Source organism: Perca flavescens, chromosome 3, assembly GCF_004354835.1.
Source record: "Perca flavescens isolate YP-PL-M2 chromosome 3, PFLA_1.0, whole genome shotgun sequence".
Classification (NCBI taxonomy): Eukaryota; Metazoa; Chordata; class Actinopteri; order Perciformes; family Percidae; genus Perca; species Perca flavescens.
Genome location: NC_041333.1, coordinates 3,586,154 through 3,600,741, shown reverse-complemented (window position 1 = coordinate 3,600,741; position 14,588 = coordinate 3,586,154). Strand labels below are relative to the sequence as shown.

The following is a 14,588-nucleotide window of genomic DNA, read 5'->3' as shown; positions in this document are numbered from 1 at the left end:
ATTTAACCAAAAAGGCTTTCAGAGGGTGCAAATTCCCACCCTAACAATACTGAACAATGCCCTTATTTCTTATAATACCCCTAAACAATCAGAATGTTGATTTGAAAAAGTTTCAGAGTTCCAGCCAATACACTGACTTTGCATTAAAGTGCTCATATTATGCTAATATTAGTTTCATTTTCAAAAAACACCATATTTTTCTTGTACTGTACATTGCTGCAGCTCCTCTTTTCACCCTGTGTGTTGAGCTCTCCGTTTTTAGCTACAGAGTGAGGCATCTCACTTCTGTTCCATCTTTGTTGGGAGTCTGCAGAGTATGAGGGCGTGCCACGCTAGCAGCTAGGCGAGCAGTATAACATGTGCTACAAAGTGACCACGTCTGTCTCTGAAGTAAAGGCTGGACTACAATAGAGCTGTTTGGAGCAGTTTGTGAACAGTGTTTTCTGTTGGAGATGGTTAGTCCCTTTGGGGTGGACTTTGGGCTTTTTCACTTTGTAAGCCTATAACGTGCACAAAAAAGATCTATAACACAATAAAGGGAAAAAGCCAAAAAGCATAATATGAACAGTTTAAGGTCAAAGTAAAGGTAGATAACTGGGCAGGGATGAGTTTGAGTGCCTGAGAGGGTACAGAGTTCACATAAGCCGCTTTCCGAACCGGAGGGATTTTTGCAGTTCCTAGAACCCTTTATTTATTTTTTATTTATTTTTGTTCCTCTGGCCACAGTTCATGTAACTCTTTCAGCTACTACTTTAGGGAAGGGTCTTTTCACTTTTCCGCATAGTGGTGGTTAGATGGTTGTGATTATAATAACAAAAGGTCAGTTCCTATGGCCACTTGGCCAGTGTGAATGCAAATGGAAAACCGTTTTTTTGGGGAGAGTAGTTAGTAGAATTGTTTAGAAGTGGACTGTTCCTATAACTACGTTCCTGTAACTACTTGGTCGGAAAGAGGCTATAGTCTTTAACTAGGAAAGGAAACCAAACGTGCACTACCTTTAATTAAAAAGTGTTACATGTTTTGAGATATCCTGCTATCTATCTGTTAGGCCTGGGGACCTCTCCAATTTAACTATGCACAAGTATCTTGCTGAGATTAGTAACTGGATGTTGCAAAATTTTCTTGAATTAAATAATCTGGGTTCATTGGCCGCTAATAGAAAATCTTTTGCCAAAAACCTCAGCCTCACTTTTGACTCCCAGCTGAAATTTGACAAACACGTCAACAGTTATTCCGCCCTGCTACTTTCAGCTGAGGAGTATTGCAAAAATACGTCCAATGCTGTCCTTCCAGCAGTTGGAAATGGTTATTCGGTAACACCTCATATCACTCTCACAACACCCCACTTCTGATGGCTCTTCACTGGCTTCCAATTCAATTCAGCATTCAATACAAGATCATCCTAGTCATCTGTAAGGCTTTGAGAGGTCTTGCTCCAGACTATATTATTGAACTACTAATGCCATATACCTCTGCTAGGCCCCTCAGGTCCTGTGAACAAGGCCTTCTAGTTGTACCTCGTACAAAACTGAAAACACAAAGGGACTGTGCGTTTACTGTCCTGGGTCCCAGGCTGATGAACAGTCTCCCCTGGGACCTCTCTCTTTTCTTAATGTTTTTGTGTTAGATGCATGTGCTCAATTTTGAGTAGTGACAAATTGTTTGTTGTAATGTTTGTGCTGTACTCTTCTTTTGTTCTTTTAACCTTTTATCTTTTGTAAAGCACTTTCTCTTAGGTTTTAAAAGGATAGAAATACAACTTTACTTACTGACAATGGATAAAAGCTATCGCTCTATGAGAGCTGATATCACTGACCTGCCATACACATTTTACATGCTACATTGCACAGGCATAGCAACTAACTTCATTTTATCTGACATAGCAGTACTTGTATATACTGATGCAAGTTTAAATTTACAGAACTTACAGAATACGGTACAGCTTGCAAACAATGACTTGAATACACTATCAAAAGTGTGAATTAAGCATGATGCGCTGCAGTCATTTTCTACCCTGGAATTATTTTTCTATATCAGAAAACTTAGGTTTGAAGTGTTTTAGAAATAGCATCAGACATACACATTGTATAATAAATACATACCATTATCTATGACAAGTTGACAGTGTTTGACAAATAAAGGTTATACTGTAGTTAAGATTTCAAAGTCAGTCAGAATGACTGAAGTTAGAAATGAAGTCACGGTGAACTCATATCACACAATCAAATGTATAAGAAACATATTCATACTGCTATAATGTGCTGTACCAGTTATTGCATGACGGCACTTTTTGGTAATTTACTTTGATAAGAGGTATAATTAGGTCAATTTAAACATTTATGTAAGACCACTGATGCATGCATTTAACTCAAATTGCTCATTCAATTTCCCACAGAAATTATGTGTCATGCATTCAACCCGAAATCTATCATTAACACAAATCACATTTCTTTACATGAATGCATGATAACTGTTGGCCAGACTCACTAAGCACATCAAGGTAAAACTCATAGCCTACCAGATGCTGCCAGGTGATCATCTAAAGTTTCTGCCTTGACATTCTCTCCTGGGTGCCAGAGCTGCACGGACTACAGAGCAAATTCATCTACAAATCTTGTTCCTGATATATACTCAGCAAAAAAAGAAACGTCCTCTCACTTTCAACTGCTTTTATTTTCAGCCAACTTAACATGCGTACAACTTTATATGAACATCAAAAAATTCAACTACTAAGAACTAAACTGAACGTTTCACAGACCTGTGACTAACAGAAATGGAAAAATGCATCCCTGAACAAAGGATGGTCAAAATCAAAAGTTACAGTCAGTTATCTGGTGTGGCCACCAGCTGCATTAAGTACTGCAGTGCATCTCCTCCTCATGGACTGCACCAGGTTTGCCAGTTCTTGCAGTGAGATGTTACTCCACTCTTCCACCAAGGCACCTGCAAGTTCCCGGACATTTCTGGGGGACGTGGTTGTCGCCCTTACCATCCGATCCAACAGGTCCCTGACGTGCTCAATGGGATTGAGATCCGGGCTCTTCGCAGGCCATGGCAGAACACTAACTTTCCTGTCTTGCGGGAAATTGCGCACAGAACGAGCGGTATGGCCGGTGGCATTATCATGCTGGGGGGTCATGTCAGGATGAGCCTGCAGGAAGGGGACCAAATGAGGGAGGACGACGACTTCCCTGTAACGTTCAGCAACTTTTGATTTCGACCATCCTTTGGTATTTTGGGATACATTTTTCCATTTCTGTTAGTCACGTCTGTGAAACGTTACTCAGTTTAGTTCTGAGTAGTTGAATTTTGTTACGTTCATACAAAGTTTTACGCATGTTAACTTGGCCGAAAATAAAAGAGGACGTTTCTTTTTTTGCTGAGTGTAGAATGCAATATGCGGTTATCCTTCAAAATGTGACTGAGTGGCCTCCCAGTGCGTAACATCAGGACAACAAATACACAAAATACCCCCAAATGATTCAATGTGTTCAAAAATGAGAAGCAACAACAGATTTTTCTCATCTGCAAGGCAAACAAATCTCTCCTTAGATGGAAAGCGCCTATTTCTGTTGCAATTGATCGTAATCACGTGTATGGGGTGTGAAAAGCAAAAAGCCATCTCTGCAGAGATAAGTCGCAAATTAATCATGAATCACGAATCAAACGTTTTTTACAATATAGCTCTGGAAAGGTTGCCCTGGCAATGTCCGAAAAGGTTTAAGTGACAGTACATTCAGAAACAACTATACAGTTTGGTAGAAATCAATAATATCTTGACTATATTTAATATATAAAATGCTCTGAGAATAAAATAATCTGGTGACTGAAACTGTCTAAGGATGATAAGCAAAAGTGAAATATTATTGCACCTGAATTTTTACACCCAACCAGGACTGTTCTCTGCAAGGAGTGTCCTGCCTTTTATACATACATGTACTGGACACACATTAGCCTAATATTAAACCTTGCAAATTGAAAGGGTATATTTGAATTTATTGAAGTATGAATTCAAATAATTTAAGTTATTCACGCACGCACACACACCTCTTGAGAATTTGAAGGCCTCATATCTACTGTTAGAAAATTCTTAGTTTGGCATTTTCACTTATAAAAAAAACAAAACAGGTTTGTTCATTGTTCTACAAACAAACATGTATGCCATCATAATTAGAAAAGCTATTAACATCATAGTGGTGATGTAGTAATTCATCCCACATCACATGTGTGAATAGTAAAAAAACAGGCACAAACAGACAATATACTTACTTATATATTTCAAGAGAGAATTTGGGGACTCCCCAGTTATTTCAATAATCTTTTTTTCCTGTAAACACCATTTAGTGGCCATCAGAAGAACTGCAGGTAAAAGCATTTGGAGCTGGATTTAGTATTTGGGTGAGTGGGTAATAGTGGGATTCATCAGTAGCCTTACTCAGGTCAGTAAGTCAACAAGCTCTAATGTTTAAAGCTTTGTCATCTTATGGGTAAATAAGGGTACACTTTTTTTTTTTGCTCAGATCTTTTGAATACAACAAAAAAACAGTAGCTAGAAGAAAAGCTGTCGGACATTGTAAATAAAGACTGGAGTTTACTACTTAGCTGACTGTTAAACTCACTCCAGAATAAAGCGATGCTCAATCACCAGCTTATTTTGATGTGTATCTTCGCTAAAATGGCTAATTAGTGAGGGCAAGAGGTGTACATTTCTGTCTGCTACAATGCCAATTTTGACACTGCCATTAGGAGTCACCAAAGTTGGACATTTTTAAATCCTACACAGTGGCTTTAAGTTTGCCATTTGCACACGAGTGAACCTCAGTTGTAGGGAGGAAGCACTGAGGGAGGGGGTGCCTTTTCCTTAGCTAGGTCTTCATTTTTCTAAAGTCACATAAAGCAACTTTGAAACTACAATTCTTTTTTTGGTTGATGGGTGTGACCCAAATAAAGTTTCTAATGGCAAAAACAAAGTCCTTGCACTAAATTATTTCAAATCTACTACTTGAAATTATATAATTTAACTACCTGCAGCAAAGAAATCAGTGGAAACATGACAGTACATAAAATAACCTCACTTTTTAAGTAAGCTCAATATGTTTAACTACTACTAACATACAATTGAAACAAAGAAAAAGCGGTTTAAAGGTCAAACAGTCTCGATGCAGTCAGAACTCTGGGGGAAAGCAACAGAGGGGTCTGCTCTTACCCTGGTGTTTCACTCCATCAGCAGCAAATACGACCGAAAATAGGACGTCTGCTGCTCCATTTTCCCTGCAGGTTATTTCCACTTAGGAAACCCAACGTGCAGGCAGCTGGGCATTGGACCTTTGATCAAGACCCATCATCCACGATGGGTATCAACTCAGTGCTTTCACTCGTCAATTTAATTCCTTTTATACCTGCTACTTAGAAGACATGTGAAAAGACGGCAATGAGGCAGCTCTACAATAAACCAGCCTTTAGACCTTGAAAGGTTAGATTATTCATGTCATGGAAACAGAAAAGTCCCGTTTATTATGAATGAGCCTTTCATTACCTTCCAACCATACCACAGCATCATCCACGAGTGGGGATCCCTACATCCAAAGAACATTTCTTTAACACTCACCTTTGTGAGGCCTCATGTGACTGATGTAAGTGAAGAATGTTCCTCTTTCCTTCAAATGTCACTTCACTTGAAAACAACTGAAAGGAGAAGACTGCTCAGTTTACATTATAATCCATGTTAATGACTGAGCTATCTGGACCTATTCAGCGCATGTGAGAATGCTCCAGAGGGCTAAGAGTCAGACCGGTCACGTCTACAACATGTAGAAAATGGAGCTTTTTTTAAAGCATTAAAAAGATTTTCAGAAAATAGAGAGCAGATCACAGCTCGTTCCCCTTACTTCTCCTCTCTCTTGCTCACATTCACAAATACTTAATTTCTATTCTAAGCACAGGCTTAAGGACATTAAAAATCCAAAACCTGTGTGAAAACCTACATTCAAAATAACCCAGTTTACTATAATTAAGAATTCCTTTAGTTTAGCGTAAACTAATTAAAATTAGGCCTACATCTAAGTGGAATGATTTGAAATAGATTTCTTTAAAAAAAAAAATGTGGTCGAGAGTAGGGACGATGTTTTTCACGTATTCATTCCGTTTAAGTTGAACATCAGTCCCTTAAAACTGACAAATTGATCATGAAAAAATTGATGTCCTTTAATAATTTGAATGTTTTATAAACCAGCGTCCATTTACATGTCCTTTTTCTTTCAAATAAGTGTGAAAAAGCTAAATGTCCAACTGAGGAACGCAAGTAATTTATGCAGCGACAGAGCTTCACAGTTATTTTACTGCTGCATTCAGAAGTTTATTTGCATTCTGTCATTTAACTGCATGATTAGAGAATCACAATGCTCCAAGATTTAATAGTTTGATGCTGACACAAGCTGGTTTTAACAGGTCGTATGCAGGCCGCTTCACGTTCAGGTCTCATTTATTTTGGGATTTATTTTATTTTTACTACAACAACGTGCTGAAAGGGGTTCCCAACAAGGCTAAAACTATTTTAGAAAGAAGGTTGACATTATGAAATGTGCTCCTTGCGTAAACTGCACATAAGCCCCGTTTGCATTCTCCGTAGTTAAATCCTTGTTTATGGTGTGCTAAATGTGCAGTAAAAACTTTTTATCCTTGGCTTCCAACTTCATTTTTTTTTTTTTACCTTGTCCACTTCATTCCGACGGCTGGCAACATTTTGTGTTGTATCCGCTTTACTTCAACATGCCTGGTAACCTGTAGAAGCAATGGCTAATAGTTGTACTGGAAAAATCCTGTTATGTCCGTTATGTATTTAGTTATTTATCCATGAAACATTGATAAATAAGATACCAAACACAGACCAAGGGATGCAAACAGCCTGTAAGGAGAACATACTGTATAAGAAATTAAAATTTTCTGATCTTCGAATGAAACCGAGCTCATACAAATGACATCAGACCCAATCACCTTCAAACATTACAATTGCAGCCAGTTTGCTAGGTGATATTTACCATCTGGCATGAGACTAGACAACGTAGGAGGTTAAGTAATGTATGCAAGATAAGAGCTCATTGACTTGGCCTTGTGACTAAGAAGATTTTTTAAGACATTACAAAGCCCCGCCCTAAAACCTAGAAAAAAAAAAAAAAAAAAAGGCAACAATTCTGAAACTGAACCACTGTAGGGGATCCAGGGAAAAAAAACTTCTCAAAACATCTTTTACAATTATAACATGTAAATCGAGCATCTTAATCATTTGAGATGAAAATATGGAATAGGTGGAAAATATACATGCTGTTCTTTTGTTTTTCAAACTACTGTGGAACTATTGGGCAAGAGGTGAAAAAAGTGGCACAAGCTCCATCAACCCCACTGTGTTGAGCAGACATCGCCTGAACATGTTAATTTCCACTGCATGTTCAAGAGCATCATTTCTTTGCTGGCACTGCTTAACCATGCACCTCTTTTGTGCCACTTCTCCCCTACTAATCTCCCTCTCTGCGGCTGACTGTGAAACTCCATCCTTTTAGCGCAACACACCCACTGGCCACATCACGTTAGTTGGGGTGTCATTTGACACCTGTACCACATACCAAACATGCCATACAGGCAGAAGAGCCAGTAGCTGGAACTTTCCCACCCAATGAGCAAATTGCAGCTTTTTGGAGCGTTGACGCACACTGATGTTGGTTAACGGCAGCATGTCTTGACAGGTACATGCGTGCCAAGATGCCATTGGTGTGGGATGACGTCGATACATACATAAAACAATAGTGTGTTTTGATGCATGTCATCTAATACAGGCTGAGCAAACGGTCACAAAAAAAGCTAGTTATCTGCTTTGAAAAGCTCAATTAATGTGGATAATGTTGTAAGTAGCAGTGTAAGGGTTTTCCTCAGTTTGCGTTACTATCCGAGTAGCCAAACGTGTGGTCAAGTAAACTGCAATAGGTACAAGCTTGTCAGTGATTCTCACAGGCAGAGAGAGCCCAGAGGCCGAAGACCTAACATTTATATGCAGGTATGAGGTAAAAAAAAAAACTCTTCATATCTACACAACTCATGTGGGTCTTACATCCAAAAGAATTTTCCAGAGTATAAGGTAAGTATTATTTGCAGGTATTAAAAGAGGTTAGCCTAAAGAAGTTTTCAAAAGCCATGTCTTAAATCCAAAGAATTCAAACCTGTGTATTACCTTTAAAAATCGAGAAATTCCGAAGGTCACATGTGATGTAGGATGCCTGCCATAGAACCTCAACGATTTAGAAGGCTGACAAATGCAGATTTCTGTAAAATCCCTTAATGCACAGAATCAGAGGGACATTTGGAAATACAGGGAGGCTTTAAACAATTCAACTACAATTAATTTTGAATTTCACATTTTCTCAAAGGAAAACGGCTGTCATAAGCAATAATGGGACAGAAATATGGCAGCTCTTTGCCGGTAGAAAAAAAAACTACACACATACACAAGCATCTCATTCCCCTTTAAGTGGCAGTCCCTAATGCCTGCCTTAGACCAAACACTATTCAAGCGATTTTACTGTTGCAGATATATTTTCAACATCGGAATCAAATCATGAGTTACGGTGTGCTCCCATGATCTCGATAGTTAGGTGTAAGGTGGTCATAAAACTCAAAAAAGACCCACCTAAAAAAAATCAACAACACCTAGAATACCACTGCCTCGGTTGGTTAGTTTGTGTTATTGTGTGACTGAAGTCAGAGCATAAATAACTGTAATGGCTTCAGTTCCCTGTCGTAAAGGGCTAAATACAGTATGGTAAAGCAGTATAAAAAAAACTTAATATAGCATACATAAAACTGAGTTGTTTTTTTTGGTGGCTAAAATACATTTTGCTGCTGCCCCAGTCCACAGCTGTACATTGCTTTGGTACTCCTGCCTGCTTCTCCAAAGTGGGGGCATGCAGACCGACCATTTACTGTCGGTACACTAAGTCCCTTATCCAAAATCCGATCCATCCCTTTAAGTCTTTTTCTCATCCAGATGTTCCAACAATATATCAAACGTGTTTAATATTATAAGTTGTCAGTCTTGCCTCATGCAAAAAGGGAAGTTCAATGACGTGAACATTGTAAACAACCAATAGGTGCGCTCTCTCCAGCACCAAACAGAATGCAGCAAACCGGGTGGACAGTAAACATGACGGGGACTCCGGGGAGGCGCAAGAACGTGAACAGGTTTTGGTTCTCTTGGACTGTGGTGGAATTGTGGAGTGAACAAGAGTGCCTCTTTGATGTGCCCTCTATTTGTACAAGGATTGAGTGGAAACCAACCAGGGTCATGTCCACATTCTGCAGTGTCTTCTCTTTTTGGCTGGTTTTCAGAACAAACCACTGCAGACACAAGGGCAGCTGTGGCCAAAAGTTGTTTGTTTCTACTTGTTCAGTTTTTCTTCTTGTAAGTTTCCCCCAGGAGCAGAATGGGAAATTATCTCAAAATTATTCTAGTTGTAGTCTTGCAATCAGCGACCCTGCAAGATTCCCAGTCTTTGCGAAATCTTATAGTCTAACTAAAAACTACGTGACTTATGACACATCGTCTTTAGATGTGAAAGGGTTACAGATATTAACCTTTTCAAAGTCTTCTAGTTTATGGTAGGCTTAAAGGTGTGCTGACAAAATTTCACTGGACTACATATACAATAGAAAACTGATATTTCAAATGGTTTTCAAACAGCAAAAAGTCCTTAATCGAGAGGAATCTTTACTCTTTGATCTTTTGCTTCAATGTCCATTTTATATTATTTGTATGAAGTGACCATTAACTAGCTAGGAGGGTAAACATGAAGGCAAAGTGTGCAGTCTACTTGTCATGTTGCATGTTATTTGCAGAAATCTGTGGCAAATGACAACATGCATGTGGCCTGACAACTATGAAATGTACTTTTGCCTAAGGTCTAAAACGCTACATAGTCAAAGTAGAGGACTGGGTGAGTTTACACAGCAAAAATGTTTTGACCCAGAAAATAAATTAAATTCAAGTCCCTTGGACGGTATGCTGCTCAATGAGGAGCAAAGTATCTCTTGCTCACTGATCTGGCATTATAAATTAAATCAAAAGTAGTAAGAATAACAAGGATCAACTCATGCATCTTTCATAGCTTTAAGGCCAAGTTTAGCCTGAAATGCAATACATCTTTTTTGTGTAACATCGTGATTGAGCAGGCAGACATTTGGACACATCCCTTTTCAGTTTACTTCATTAGAGCAAAAAAACTAATAATTTCAGGTGCGGATTTAAAAATTTTCAATCTAGCAGCTCCATGAAATATTATATAAAAACATCTAACCCACAAACAATTATATAGCAGACTAATTTGTGTTCCGTTGTCTTGGGTACAAAAACAAATATCCTCAGTTTTGGGCACACAAAGTACTACCTCTTTAGAAAATTATCTTCAGAATTAGCAGTAGGGCAGTCTTATTTTTTTCATACACTTTGTCTTCATATTTTACTATACTTTATTGAAAAAGTTTAAACCTCAATATAAACAAGTCAAACAAATGTCTCTATAAACTTCAGTCATGGTAGGTTGGCTATTTCTTTCCCAGTATATTATACACTGATAACTAAACTAAAGCCAATTTTTTTTACTGACGTTTTAAAAGGCATGACAAAGAAATACTGACAGCCTAACAATTGAGTCAGAAGTAAGCATAGTTCATTCAGTAATAAATTACCAAAAACAGGATTGTAGAAATCAGGATAGCATTCGTTGATACCTAAGACTATGATACAAGAGTGGTTTACGTGGTTTTGTTGTTTAGGATTGTGGAGTTTTTCCCTAATAATTTCATCAATAACACACACGCAAACAGGAAAAGCATAGATAACTGAAACCTGCTGTATGTACTGCAGTACATGGACACCGAGTCATGAGGAATGGCCCAGGCCTTGTTTGGTTAGGCAATTAGGCAATATTGCCAAACTTGCCGAAAAAAATCTAAACAAATTCAAAAATAGTTTTCATTAACCGGTTTGGCGTAACACTTAGCATAAATTGCTAACGATGCGGTCGGCTTACCTTGTCTCCCACTGGGACACTTCCTCCCAATCGGGTCTTTAAGTCCCGCCAGCAGCCAACAGTCAGATACTCTCGACCGAAAGGCATGTGAGCAACCTCTCTTTACAGCGAAATATGGCAGGTTGCAGACAGTCCAGCTGGATGGTCTTTTTTTTTTTTAAACCGTGTGTTATTTTATTCAGCTTGTGGTGATGAGGACATTTTTACTTGCTTTAAAATTTTAACCAAACTACTAATTAAAACTAAGATTTGGACTTCATATTTGGTAATCACCTCAACGGTCACATTTGTGCTTTAATTGAGTTATTGCAAGCTCAATATCAGCTTTTATATCCATGTGTTTAGGGTTCACACCTATTGCAACCAAAACACAAACAACAAGAAGCTGATTCTATTTAACCATTGAAATATATTTGAGTCATTCAACCACTGGTGGACTGATAACCGGGGAAAAATTGTAATTACATGTGAAAATGAAACAGTCTATACACAATAACGGATAACTCTACCAAACCCAGACATCCTGTATAATAGAGCTCAGATACTAAAAAGAGAGAAATGATCACATAAATGCTTCCCTCTACACATACCACAGTAATTAAAGTTTTTTGATATTCCCACTTTATTTGAATACGTTATACTGCACAGTACAAGGTTACTGAGTGTAGATGCAAATATATATCGCAAAGAAAAAGGAGAAACGCAGGAAAAAGCATTGCTGGATTTAATGCCTATCAGCAGAGGAGCTTATCTGACCTGATCAAAATCCCCTAAATTACACCTGTCTGCTTATTTGGTGACTCTGAAACAACCCTCATAATGCAAACAAAGACCTGAGTGACATGCTGACAACCCCTCTTATAGAGTAAATAATCTGATATTCATTGAAGACATTACATTTTTTTTTTTTATAAAAGTTTAATTCAGCACTCCATAATACTCATAATAATCTTATCCCATGTCTGTTGCACACACTTTGATTGAGAATTTATTTTTTAAGCACTTAATTGTTTTGTTTTTGTTTGTCTGAAGTTTTTGTCCATTTCTCTGTTGGGTTGGATCAAAGTATTAATACATCTGCTATCTGCAATTGGCTGAATCTATCCAATTTATATTATATAATAAACAAAATAAGTTTCTTGATATTTCAGCTTCATCAGCATTCAATGTATAAAAATATGACAATTAACAAACAATTTGAATGCCATTGTGTGGTTTTTCAAGTAATATTGCATAGGTGTATGTCTCATCCAAAGCATTGGTCAACCACAGTAATACTTCAGTTGTTAAGATGTGACACATGGAGCTCACAAGCCCACAAACATACACACAATCCCAAATACTGGCCAGCAGGTACATTTGCATCCCTTTTTGACAGTCTGCTGTCAGCTGTCACTAGTGACATTTGTTTATTATTGGCCCCGAGATCAACAGCCTATATAATCTCAGCCTAGTGTAAACTAGACCAGAGAGTGTAAATCACTCATTTAAAAAGTAGATGCAATCAGTACTGACCAAGCCAGTGGGTGCGCTGAAATCATCCATTTTTTAACCTCTATTTTGGCAGGATCTTTGTTTGAAATGTCATTTAGCTTAACCATTAGTGAATTTCACCAATAACTAGGGCTGTAACTAAAATATAATTCCATTATTGTTTAATCTGCCGATCATTTTCTTGATTAATCGTTTAGTCTATAAAACATCAGAAAAAAGTAAAAAGAAAATCCATCCCAATTTCTCCAAGTCCAAGGTGATGTTTTTAAATGTCTTGTTTTGTTGATCCAAAACCCAAAGATATTCATTTTAATATTATATAAAACCATGCATAGTTAAGAGGCTGAAAACAGCATTTTCTGTAATTTTTGCATAAAAAATTACTTTACGATTAATCTACTAATCATTGTAGCTCTACCAATAACATGGCAGAGGCATCAGTAATGTGACGATGATTACTTATGGACTAACATAGCTGAGCACCAATTTCCAGAATAGCACTGATTTTACCGAACGAGGTATTACCTGTTCCAGTACACAATTTAAATATACAATTTTCAGCCGATTAGGACAGGTATTTTCCCTGGCCCATGGTACAAGTCCTGATGAAAACTATCAGAAGCTAAGAAAGCCTTATACCTTGATTTGCAGAGTATTTCTCAATGGGGATGTCATTAGATGCTGTATTTTTAACATTGTACTGTACGGAACTATCACAATATTTTCAATTCGATTTAGAAGATTTTGTCATTCTCTTGGGTAATTCTTTTTTTTATTTAAACCTTCAGAGACTTGATTTTTTTTTGTAAGATAAGACAAGAGGGTGGTTCAGATAAGCTCCTATACTCATATGCAACACAAATTTATTTTCCCTCCACAAGAAATATTGTGAAGTAAGCCTCCAACACCAAGGCCATTATACCAATAAAATATCAACACTTGTAATATCAAAAGAAAGGTGTTTAAAGACTGCATGAGCATTACCTGAACGTGAGCAGTGACGGTTCCATCTGCTGGTACACTTTCCAGCGCTCCATTTACAGCTGCCTGCTTATTGAGGTCCTTGCCATGATTCCACTCTGTGCACAAATAATAAAATAACGTAAGGAAAACCATTTCTCACAGTAAATCTTGGCCATGCTTATGAAATAGGTAATTGTTTACCTGGATTTAGTGTCTCTGCGTCCAGTATACCCCCTTCCCGATAGCTCTCCAACTCCTCCACTTTGACTTTGCTCCAGGGGACGTAGGTAACTCCTCGCTCCACATCCCAGAACTTTTTGTGCGCTGATTTTATACCTTTGTTCAAAGCCCAAGCAATCTAGGCAAGAATGACATTAGCTATGATCAAGTTAACAATCACAACTAAAAACAAGTCACAGAACTAGAGATGCCCCGATTGTGTTTTTTAGCCTCTGGTACCAATTGTCAATCATCAATGAGCAATATCTGCCGATATAGGGCCGGTGGCGATCATTTTTGTGTCGTTTTGTTAAATCATAGCAGCTGATATAGCTGTGTAAACTAGTGTAGTGTATTAGGATCTCCACCAGGTGACAGTGTTACCGGCTATATAATGGAGTGTCACTCTTTAGTAGACCTATGAATAAGAATCACAAGTCAGTCTTGTTCCTTATACCCTTTTCCCACCAAAAATTTTTGCATTTAAGTTTTTGAATGGGAAAATCTGCTAATGATAGTTGTGTAGTAGTATATAGTAGTGTTTTTTTTTTTTTTTAACGAAATGTGTTTCTGAAAACATTTTATGCCAGAAATAGGCTATGCAGTTTCTGAATCTGTCTTCATTTCCGATCGACAACGGTCATTTTAAAATATTTGTCCGCTTTTCAGAGCTGGAAGCCCCACTTCTCCAAAGTCCCCGCAACGCTACCAGAATGACTTGCACGGCTGTTCCTATAGAAACGAATAGGGACACATTCCCCAGATAGGCAGATGGTCTCTACGGCGTTTAAGTGAGCATCATGCAGTGACCAAAGTTAAAGGATAAATCCTACGCAA

General features: G+C 38.0%; 1 protein-coding gene across 3 annotated transcripts in view; it reads right to left on the bottom strand.

Annotated features, from left to right (window-relative positions):
• The window catches only part of LOC114553102 (splicing factor, arginine/serine-rich 15), a 38,845-nt gene that overhangs the window by 5,142 nt on the left and 19,115 nt on the right, over positions 1–14,588 (bottom strand). For all 3 annotated transcript variants that reach the window (XM_028574227.1, XM_028574228.1, XM_028574229.1), the window contains 2 exons: positions 13,734–13,890; positions 13,554–13,648 (listed from right to left, as the gene is read on the bottom strand). In XM_028574227.1, coding sequence (XP_028430028.1) covers positions 13,554–13,648; positions 13,734–13,890 — 252 coding nt within the window. The remainder of the gene's footprint in view (positions 1–13,553; positions 13,649–13,733; positions 13,891–14,588) is intronic.